The sequence below is a fragment of the Aspergillus heteromorphus genome (assembly GCF_003184545.1).
Source record: "Aspergillus heteromorphus CBS 117.55 chromosome Unknown BO70scaffold_28, whole genome shotgun sequence".
Classification (NCBI taxonomy): domain Eukaryota; kingdom Fungi; phylum Ascomycota; class Eurotiomycetes; order Eurotiales; family Aspergillaceae; genus Aspergillus; species Aspergillus heteromorphus.
Window position 1 is genome coordinate 191,779 of NW_020290433.1, and position 10,940 is coordinate 202,718.

At 42.9% G+C, this 10,940-nt stretch overlaps 4 protein-coding genes across 4 annotated transcripts; 2 read left to right on the forward strand and 2 right to left on the reverse strand.

Moving 5' to 3' along the window:
• Nucleotides 1-524: 524 nt before the first annotated feature.
• On the forward strand, nucleotides 525-2,075 carry BO70DRAFT_373668 (putative ZIP family zinc transporter; the record flags this gene model as incomplete). Its single annotated transcript, XM_025544925.1, has 3 exons — nucleotides 525-570; nucleotides 684-872; nucleotides 928-2,075. The coding sequence occupies 3 exons, from the start codon at nucleotides 525-527 to the stop codon at nucleotides 2,073-2,075; spliced, it is 1,383 nt and encodes a 460-aa protein (XP_025396184.1).
• A 704-nt stretch (nucleotides 2,076-2,779) lies between these two features.
• erg10B (acetyl-CoA C-acetyltransferase) lies at nucleotides 2,780-4,268 on the reverse strand (the record flags this gene model as incomplete). Its single annotated transcript, XM_025544926.1, has 5 exons — nucleotides 2,780-3,298; nucleotides 3,390-3,879; nucleotides 3,947-4,022; nucleotides 4,085-4,134; nucleotides 4,204-4,268. The coding sequence occupies 5 exons, from the start codon at nucleotides 4,266-4,268 to the stop codon at nucleotides 2,780-2,782; spliced, it is 1,200 nt and encodes a 399-aa protein (XP_025396185.1).
• Nucleotides 4,269-4,510: 242 nt separating this feature from the next.
• On the forward strand, nucleotides 4,511-8,222 carry BO70DRAFT_123981 (116 kDa U5 small nuclear ribonucleoprotein component). The gene is made up of 4 exons (XM_025537975.1): nucleotides 4,511-4,759; nucleotides 4,824-4,969; nucleotides 5,024-7,249; nucleotides 7,377-8,222. The coding sequence occupies exons 1-4, from the start codon at nucleotides 4,740-4,742 to the stop codon at nucleotides 7,937-7,939; spliced, it is 2,955 nt and encodes a 984-aa protein (XP_025396186.1). The 5' UTR covers nucleotides 4,511-4,739; the 3' UTR covers nucleotides 7,940-8,222.
• BO70DRAFT_373671 (iron-sulfur cluster assembly protein CIA2) lies at nucleotides 8,119-8,785 on the reverse strand (the record flags this gene model as incomplete). Its single annotated transcript, XM_025544927.1, has 2 exons — nucleotides 8,119-8,492; nucleotides 8,551-8,785. 2 exons carry the CDS (start codon nucleotides 8,783-8,785, stop codon nucleotides 8,119-8,121), a joined length of 609 nt encoding a protein of 202 aa, XP_025396187.1.
• Nucleotides 8,786-10,940: the final 2,155 nt, after the last annotated feature.

A 10,940-nucleotide genomic window follows, 5' to 3' on the forward strand; every position in this document is an offset into this window, starting at 1 on the left:
TGTAGAGGACTATAAATCTTTTTTTTTTAAAAAAAATCTTAAAGTTATAGCTTTATTATATAATATATATATATATATATATATATACTTCTTTTTTTACTATTTTTATTAAATTTAGAGAAAGCTGATATAATAAAATAAGAATCTTGTTATAATATATCTAGTGTGTTGTAGTTTTAGGCACTCCCCTTTGTTAGTGACATCTGGTTAACTGATCGATAAGATCAACCAACAATTGAGCCGCGTGGCCGGTTTATCCTAAAGCCTGCAACATGCCTCTTCCTACTTATTGCTTCAGCCAGGGGAGTTGCCTCCCACGTCCGACAACCGCCTGACCCAAACTTTTATAGTACTGCAGGATTCAGTGCGTGCTTCTCTGCAATACAAAACACATCACAACAGACTAATCAGTTAGGCGGGGTTGTATTCACACCGCTGTTTTTTCGCGGGCAATTTTAGGTGCCTCAAGCCTGCCTTTGGGCCATGGATGTTGCAAGAGTGGAGGGTTACATACTCATATAAGAATGAACTCATTTGAAAGCTTGGAGCAGGCTGACATCAGCACTTCTAGTAAGTTTTGAGGGAGGACTCGCTAGATTGTGGACCCGGTTGTTGCTGTCGTTCTGTTAAAGCATGAGGCGGCCCAACACTGCTTTGCCATTTGCTAACATAACTACACTCAGGGACCAGACCTGTTTTGTCTCTAATTTCAGATCTTCCAGATGCTGTCCTCCGGAATGAACTGTCTCGGCGAAGTAATTCCCAGGCATCGAGCGATGGCACCACAACATGTGGCTCAAGAGAACAAGGCGCATATGATACCTCGACCCATGTTTTTGCACTATTCCTTATCCTGATATTGAGTACTTTAGGTATATATAAATCTCATTCGTCCCCTGATCCATGGTTAACATATCATTGTATCAGCCTGTTCCTTCCCCGTGATTGCTCGTCGATTTCCGCGACTACCGATTCCACGCCGTTTTCTTTTCCTTTCTAGGCACTTTGGGACAGGGGTACTGATTGCCACAGCCTTTGTCCATCTGTTGCCTACAGCATTTGTTTCGCTAACCGACCCCTGCCTCCCTCGCTTCTGGAGCGAAACGTATCGTGCCATGGCAGGGTTTATAGCCATGATTTCTGTATTTGTTGTTGTTCTTGTGGAAATGTTTTTTGCTCTTAAAGGAGCAGGCCATGTTCACGGGAGTGAATATGACCAACTCATCAGTGATGTTGGCGCGGACTTTAGAAGTGACGACCGGGATGAAATTGGCTACGGAAATGTTCTAGGTGATGATCCGCTTGACAGCATTGAGATGAATATTGGTGTGCATGCAGAATCACAGCATTCTATTTCACCCGCACGTACATCTACAGATGGATCTACTACTCCGCATGGAAAAGACCAGACCACACCCCTAGGAAATTGCGATGTGGAATATGGAAGGTCAAGCTCACCTGAAACTGCCCATGTTGATGCGCAAAAAGGGCATCAGGACGAACATTGGCATACATGCGACCATGCGTCTCACGCTGCGACGCGTCAACGATCGGACATTGAGTCTAGACAGAATCCACAGCGTCAGTTGCTCCAGTGTCTTTTACTTGAGGCAGGCATTCTGTTTCACAGTATTTTCATCGGAATGGCTCTTAGTGTTGCCACTGGAACATCATTTATTGTCCTTCTTGTGGCAATTTGTTTCCACCAGACCTTTGAGGGATTTGCTCTGGGGTCTCGAATCGCGTCTCTGATTCCGGATTTGTTTTCCCCGTCGTCATTCAGACCATGGTTCATGGCACTTGCTTATGGCACTACCACTCCCATCGGCCAAGCCATTGGTCTTATTCTCCATAATCTTTATGATCCAGCTAGCACAACAGGCCTACTTACGGTTGGGATTACCAACGCGATCAGCAGCGGACTTTTGCTATTTGCAGGGCTTGTAGAGCTTCTTGCAGAAGACTTCCTCAGTGAAACAAGCTATGCAACACTCAGGGGGAAAAGGCGCACGGAGGCCTGTATGGCTGTTGCAGGGGGTGCACTACTAATGGCATTCGTCGGTGCGTTCGCTTAATCATCGAACGTAATCATTTTACCGATGTAGCAATATTGGCTATAGTTATACTATACAGTCCATGCCCTTGTTACCATGTAACATGAATTGATCATCATGCATTGTTTCTACCTTGATTTCAGGACAGCTTTATTGGTGTCGAATCCATCGTCGCCTCCAAACATCAATCAATGAATCGGTTTAGAATGGATTAACCAAGCATACAGTTATCTGCCTGTAATATACACCGACCGCATTATTTTCGTCGTTGGCCTACTGATATCCTCCGAGACCAGCCTGGACCCCTGGAAGGTGAACTGGTGGATGTAGGTTCCACGCTCGTACTCGAAGGTTTCACCGTTATCCACGTAGCACGAGCCATCGGTCTGACATTTCTTATCCAAGACCACAACCAGAGTATAGGCGTGGATACGATGCACAGGTTTACAATTATCAGGCAAATTAAGATGTTTCGTCGCCCAGGAAATCATATACTCTGTAAAAGACCCTGAGGCAGGTGGCAAATGTCCGCGGTACGCTGTTGCGACTGCGGATAATTATGATCTCCCTGGCCTCAAACCACCTAAACTAGGGCAGCAAGGCTAGGCTCACAATAGAAGGGTTCTCTTTGTCCCGGTAGTGGCCTAAATTGTTTCAGATTTCGAACCTGGTCTAGACCACAGTGCAATGTACCACAGTGCAATGTCATAATATACAGCATGAATCTAGAGGAGTGATTCGACAACCATGGCGCTCGCGCCGCCACCACCATTGCAGATGCCCACACAGCCAATCTTGGCCTTCTTTGCCTTGAGAACGCCGAGCAACGTAGTCAGGATCCGAGCACCACTGGCACCAATCGGGTGACCAATAGCCACGGCACCACCGTGTACATTGACCTTTTCTTCGGGGATGTTGAGCAGCTTCATATTCGCAAGGGCAACAACACTGAAGGCCTCGTTGATCTCAAATGCATCCACGGAATCCTGAGCAATACCTGCATGTTTGAGGGCTTTGGGGATAGCGAGGGCCGGAGCAGTTGTGAATTTGCTGGGCTGGTGCGCAGCATCTCCCCATCCAAGAATCTTTGCAATGGGCTTGAGATTTAATTCTTTCAATTTAGCCTCAGAGACTAGAACAATAGCGGCGGCACCGTCGTTGAGGGGCGAAGAATTAGGAGCCGTCACAGTTCCAGACCCAGGGATGAATGCAGGCTTGATGCTTCGAAGCTTGTCGGGGTTAAGCTAAATAAATAAAGGGAAAAGAGTTAGCTGCATATGCACAGGACGGAATGATGTATCTGATTCGCCGGGCATAGCGGGCATAGATCCTCACGTTCTTTGGCTCTTCATCTTGAGTCACGGTGATACCTGGCTTGCCCCTAAAGCCGGGGAGTTCAATGGGCGCGATCTCATCATCGAAGAGACCGGCTTTCTGCGCGGCCTGGGCTTTTTCGTAGGTGCGAATGGCATAATCATCCTGTTGCTCCCTGCTGAAGTCATAATCTTGGGCGCACTCCTCCGCTTGCAAGCCCATGAGTTCCTGCTTGCCTGCATCTGTGAGACCATCTTTCATGATCCCATCCACCAGGCTCTGGTGGCCATATTTTGCGCCAGTGCGAAGATTTGGGAGGTAATGAGGGGCATTAGACATAGACTCGGTGCCACCGGCCACGACGATGTCTGCATTTCCAGTCATGATGGTCTGGGCGCCGAGAATGACGGCCTTCAAGCCCGAAGCACAAACTTTGTTAACAGTAGTGCACACCGTAGACTCGTCAAGCCCGGCACCGAGAGCACATTGCCTGGCAGGGTTCTGGCCGACACTGATTGCAGATAATTAACCCGGGCCACGATCAACGGCGTACCGGTTAAGAGTAACGAGTGACTTACTTTGCAGTAAGAACATTTCCGAAGAAAACTTCCTCCACATCGGATGGCTTTAAGCCATCGGCTCTGCTCAAGGCAGCTGCGCATCGAACTTGTCAGAAACACAAATCAGGGATCGCTCGGGTGTTGCATCCGTCACACCTTTGATAGCATGCGAGCCCAGCTGCGGGGCAGTCCGACTCGACAGGGAGCTATATGCAAAGCCTGGAATCAGTTTTACCGTGGCCAAGTTAAAATGAGACGATGGGAACGGGTCTCACCCTAGAAAGGATCCCACGGGAGTACGGGCGGAGGAAACAATGTAAACTGGAGGAAGCGAAGACATTGTGTGATTCGAAGATAGGGGAGATCCGTATGTCGTCAAGAGAGAGCGATCACGAGGACAGGTAGGAGGGAGAATTGAGCGGTAAGAAACAAGAAGATGGGCAGGCAGTCCCTCTAGCTCAGGCCACCAGGGAAGAAGCGGGTAAGATAAACGGAGTACGTATGAGGTGCTGTTGCGGTCGGTGAGACAAATCTAGTAGCTGTTTGCTCCCGTGCGGCCCCTCTCTTCTCCCTCTCCTTCTTGCTGCCCCTCCTATCCTCTTCTTTCTGCGGGGCAACGGACAAACGTACTACTTACGGAGTAACTCGCCGCCGGAGCAGCAAACACGCCAAGCTCGAGCGAGCCCCGGAGCTAGAGAAACTTATCCCCAGGACCCGAAGCAAGCTTCACCGAAAAGGTGGAATAGGCCCCCAAAGAGCGAAGGACTTCAAAAACGCTCACGTCGAATCTGGCGACTCCAAAGGTCGAAATATGGACGACCTTTATGATGAGTACGTGTCCAAGTCTTACTATTGTTCTTTCCCAACTGACGGGTAACCACCCCCCTCTTTAAAGGTTTGGCAATTATATAGGCGAGGTGGTTGACTCGGGCGACGAGTCTACACATCATGAAGAAGTCGACCCCCAAGCGTTCACCTTTGACGAGGCGTTTGGTGGGGAGGAGGGGGACAATGCCAGCGTAAATTTAATGGATGTGGATGGTAGGCCTCCCTCCCCTGCCGCGCGAGAAATACCCGTGTTGACACTCTTAGCAGAAGGTCCATCAAATGCGGTCGTCCTCCATGAAGACAAGCAGTACTATCCCAGCGCGCAGCAGGTGTACGGCGAAGACGTTGAAACCCTGGTTCAAGAAGAGGATGCCCAGCCTCTTTCTGAGCCCATCATCGCCCCAGTCCGGCAGAAGAAGTTCACGATTGAGGAGGCAGAATTGCCTCCTGTTCATTTCTCTAGGGAATTCATGACAGACCTACTTAGCTTCCCGGATCAAACAAGGAACATCGCCCTCGTCGGTCATTTACACCATGGGAAGACAGCTTTCATGGACACACTCGTGACACAAACCCATGACCTCACCGACCGGCTAGAGAAACGAACAGGCAGACGAAAAGAGGAACAACTCCGCTACACCGATAACCATTTCCTAGAAAGAGAAAGAGGTATTTCCATCAAAGCGGCTCCGATGAGCTTAGTCCTCCAAGGCACAAAAGGAAAATCCCATCTGTTTAACATTCTCGACACTCCGGGACATGTGAACTTCGTGGATGAAGTAGCTGCTGCATGCCGACTAGCCGATGGTGTGGTTCTCGTAGTGGATGTGGTTGAAGGTGTCCAGGCTAATACCGAGCAAATAATTAAACATGCTATCCTTGATGGGCTCCCGCTGACACTGGTCGTGAACAAGATGGACCGATTGATCTTGGAGCTAAAAATCCCCCCTAACGATGCCTATTTCAAACTGAAACATGTGATTGAAGAAGTTAACACTATCATCGAAGGTGTACTTCCTGGGCAGGGCGAAACAAGACGACTAAGCCCCGAGAAGGGAAATGTTGCTTTTGCTTGTGCCTCCATGGGTTGGTGTTTTACATTGCATTCATTCGCCAAAATGTATGCAGAAACTTATCCCCAGGTTGACACAGCCGATTTCTGTCGACGCCTCTGGGGTGATATTTTTTTCAACCCAAGAAGCCGGAAATTTACACGAAAAGGAGTGGAAGAATATTCTACGAGAACTTTTGTCAAGTTTATTCTGGACCCGATTTACAAGCTTTACTCGCACGCATTAAGTGAAGGCCCAGAAGACCTAAAAGAAACTCTTGCTAGTGTCGGGATAAGTCTGAAACCTTCGCAGCTCAAAGCAGATGCAAAGACTGTACTCAAGCTGGCCTGCGAGCAATTTTTTGGCCCCTTGACAGGGTTTGTGGACATGATCCTTCAGCATGTTCCTTCGCCTGCGGAGGGTGCCGCAGGAAAACTTGAACGACACTACACCGGGCCTCTCGATACCAAGGCAGCGGAGGCTATGGCTATGTGTGATCCCGATGGTCCTCTCATAATCCATGTCACCAAGCTTTTCAACAGTCCAGACGGTTCAAGCTTCCATTCATTTGGCAGAGTAATGAGCGGGACCGCTCGCCCTGGTCAACAGGTGCGCGTGCTCGGCGAGGGATATACCCCCGAAGATGAAGAGGACATGGTGACTGCAACAATTTCCGATACATGGATCGCCGAGTCTTGCTATAATATACCAACTACCGGTGTGCCGGCTGGAAACTGGGTTCTTCTGGGTGGTGTGGATAATTCCATTGTGAAGACGGCAACTATTGTCCCACTCACTCTGGAAGATGAAGAGGCATACATTTTCAGACCGGTGCGACACATGACAGAGTCCGTATTTAAAGTCGCCGTTGAGCCTGTGAATCCGTCTGAGTTACCCAAAATGCTTGAAGGCCTAAGAAAAGTGAACAAGAGCTATCCTTTGATTTCTACAAAAGTAGAGGAGTCCGGGGAACACGTGGTTCTGGGAACAGGAGAGCTGTATATGGACTGCGTCCTACATGATCTCCGGAGACTCTATTCAGAGATGGAGATCAAAGTTTCAGACCCCGTTACGCGGTTTTGCGAGACCATTGTGGAGACTTCGGCCATCATGTGCTATTCTATTACGCCGAACAAAAAGAATAAGATCACGATGATTGCGGAGCCTCTAGATGAGGGGGTCGCCGAAGATATCGAGAGTGGTTTGGTCAATATCAAAGATCCAATCCGGAAAGTAGCGCGCTTCTTTGAAGAAAGATACGACTGGGATAAACTTGCGGCGAGAAGCATATGGGCCTTCGGTCCAGACGAGATGGGCCCCAACATCCTACAAGACGATACACTACCATCGCAAGTCGACAAGAAATTACTTGGAAGCGTCAGGGATTCCATCACACAGGGGTTCAGTTGGGGAACAAGGGAGGGTCCTCTCTGTGAAGAACGTAAGTCTACATACACTTCTTCCACTCCGCATCATTGGCGGCCTGGGGCAATAAAATTTCACGTCGGAATCCGGCCAAAATATGGCGGACTCGGAACTCGGCTCGAAATGACTAACTGTATTTATAGCTATTCGGAATTCAAAGTTTAGAGTCACCGACGTTTCTCTCGCCGATCAAGCCATTTACAGAGGAGGTGGCCAGATCATCCCCACGGCCCGACGGGCAGTTTACTCCTCTTTCCTTATGGCATCTCCTCGCTTGATGGAGCCACTATACTCCTGCACAATGACAGGGCCTGCAGATGCTGTCGCATCTGTATATACTGTACTTTCACGCCGAAGGGGTCATGTGCTTTCGGATGGACCGATAGCAGGGACACCCCTCTATTCTGTGCGCGGTTTGATTCCAGTGATAGACTCGTTTGGTTTTGAAACAGACCTTCGAATTCACACACAGGGCCAAGCCTCTGTCAGTCTTGTCTTTGATAAATGGACCGTGGTTCCGGGAGATCCGTTGGATCGTGACGTCAAGGTAAAGCCTCTGGAAATGGCACCAGCAATGGCCACAGCTCGCGATTTTGTCTTGAAAACTAGGAGACGAAAAGGCCTTGCGGAGGATGTCACTGTGAGTAAATTCCTGGAACCGGAACTATGGAAAGGTTTGAAAGAGAGTGGCGTCTTGGACTCATGAGCCGTTCTTCTGTTGAAGTCCACGAAGAAACAGCTGCAGAAGTCGTAACGGGTCATTTTCATTTGAATGTATTACTACTTGCGAGAACCCAAACAAGACATTTGAAACGCGTAATCATGCGACAAATTACAAAGGCCAACCTTGGGGATAAGTAGTGTTGGGAGTGCGGATTAAGTTGATCATTGGCATGTTTCAAGCATCTTCGCGATGACGCCCATTAGTGTCCCATTTTCTAGTGCAGCAGCTACTCTTTCTTTATCAGCTAATTGCTTATTAACTTCTTCAGCTGTGCTATGTGTTCCCTCCTTAATCCGCACATCGACCCGGAAACGGGGCGGCAGTGATTGCTCGAGCCGAACTCGTACACCAAGGCCTATGACCGTTGCGAGACTGCAGTGCGTGATTGTTGGGGTTATGAGGACAGTCACTGTTCGAACAAGTGAGCCCGGCACCTCGGGAAGCGTTGGTGTGATTTCAATGTCTGGAAGTGACACAACTGCTAAGGCTCCCAAAGAAATCGGGTGTTCGGGGTCCGATATGGTGGATACAAGATCTGAAAGACCGTCAGACTCAGCCCTGGACATTTTACCGACGGAGGGTGGGCAACTTACCATAGATCTCCTGCTCGTCGATGGGTTCTTCCATCAAATTCACATCGTCGTCGGACTCCGCGGATGCATATGGACTGACAGCAAAATTTGAGGGGTCTGCGACAGAAGAATCTGTAGACGCAAAAATGCCGACTCTGCGTGTGCCCGATTTGCCAGAAGGTTCAGGATACAGTCGAGTTGGAAGATCTGCAATGTTTAAAATAGTGGGATTCGAGTTTTGCATCGCAGATTCCATTGTCTGTGTCGGTAGGCGACTTTTAAGTCTACCTGAAGGCTTGGAGGGGCAGACAACTGTAAATCATAAATCTAAATCGACAAGATAGGAGAATCATGTGCTCCTAAGGCGGCATTGCATTTGCCGATATAATGGCGGGACAACCTTTTTTCCAGTATGTATATGGCCGCCCTCCCCCCTGGTATTCGAACACCTCTTAGATCCATCTGAAGCCCTGACCTAAAGGGAACTAGTGTGGTTGTATGATTATGGTAAATATAATAGAATACTCCTACTACAGCGTACGCGATAGTATACAGGTAAGAACCTGCCTGCGCGTAGCTACCTATCTCAACCCGTCGACATATGTACAATTATATATACCCATTTCAACCTGCTCGCCTGCCTGCATGTATAAAGTAATCCGTAAGCGAGTTGGCCATCTTGTCAATCATTATCATGTTCTTAAAACTGTCTCTATACAGATAATAATTTCTTTATTAAAAATATCTTGATTATTAAAAGACTTAATAAAATAAAAGAATAGATTCTCTCTTATAATTAAAATTATTTAAAAAGATTAAATTTATTTAATTTATAATACTATAGTAGCTTATAATAGAGTGGTTAACAGCCAGGATAGAGTAGATTAATAGAAAAGTTTATATCTGCATTCTGCTATCAGATTAATAATTAAAAATAAAATAATTAATTATTTTAATTATTTTTAATATTAAGATCTATTTTCTATATTTTTTAGATCTTAGCTTAAATAAGATATATTTAGATTAATCTTTATTTATTTTAATTATTTATATCTTTACTAATAATTTATATAAAATAAATCTTTTTAATTTTAAAGATAATTAAAAAAAGAAAATAGTATATTTTATTTTATATTATTTTAATTAATTTAATATTATTTTAAATAATAATAAAAATTAAGCTTTGAATAAAAAACTATTTTTATAATATAAAATAATAATAAATATATATATTTATAGCTCTATTTTAGCTATATATTATTTATAAATTATTAATATTTTTTAAATAATTCTTTAAGATTAATAAATCTCTTAGTAAACTTTTTTATATAATAATATCTAGATTTATTATTTATTTTATAGACTTAAAAAATCTTCTAAATATTTATTATAGATTTTGATATTATAAATTATTTATATTATTTAATTATAATATTCTATATTACTCTGTCTATTTAATTTATTCAAAAATTTAAAATTTATATTTTCTGAAAATTATAATAAAAAAGACTTCAACTAAAATAATATTTTTTTAAGATTTATAAAAAACTTTTATAGATTCTATTATTAAGAAAATATATAATGAAATTTATTTAAAAAAAGATTTATAAAGATTTTTATAAATAATTCTAGATTTATAAACAGCTTCTATAAATCTATTTTATATAATTTTATATAATGATTATTAAATATTACAAAATCTTATTTATAAATAAGATTAAAAAATATCTCTAATAAAAACTTATTATTATTATATAAATCTAATATATATAAATATAATAAATTATATTTTTATTAATATATATTTAGAGATAAAATAATATTTGTTAGGGGAATGATTGGATTATACTAACCTAATGATTGATTGTTGATACAGAAGAAGTTAATAAAGAAGAGAAAAGAAAATGAAAATATTTAATTTATATTTTTTATCTCTTTCTCATATAATATTATTTCTTATTTTATTTAATATATTATACAGGTATTGCTGAGTATTTAGAGTTTAAAGAATTTATATAAAGTCTTTAATCTTTATAACAGTATTTCTGTTCTTATTTTATATAGATCTATCTAATTTATAAATAGTCTTAAAAATTTCTGTTTTTATATATTAGCTTAGTTATATAAATAATTTATTTCTTATATAAATAAATATTTTTTTATTTTTTTAAACTCTTCTAAACTTAGCTTTTTAAATAGGTTAATAATTATATTTATTATTTTTAATAAATCTGTTTTTTTAATTCTAATAATTTCTTTTTAATAAATCTCTTTTTTTAATTCTAATAATTTCTTTTTAATAAATCTCTTTTTTTAATTCTAATAATTTCTTTTATTATTTCTAATACATATATCTCTTTTTTTATTTTTATATATTAATTATATTCTTTTTATTCTTATAATTATAATTA

Bases quoted from the DNA above. Each gene is read 5' to 3' on its own strand.
- BO70DRAFT_123981 (XM_025537975.1), top strand. From the start codon at position 4,740: ATGGACGACCTTTATGATGA. The intron at 4,970-5,023 runs GTAGGCCTCCCT...CACTCTTAGCAG, and splicing joins AAATTTAATGGATGTGGATG to AAGGTCCATCAAATGCGGTC. The intron at 7,250-7,376 runs GTAAGTCTACAT...CTGTATTTATAG, and splicing joins GGGTCCTCTCTGTGAAGAAC to CTATTCGGAATTCAAAGTTT.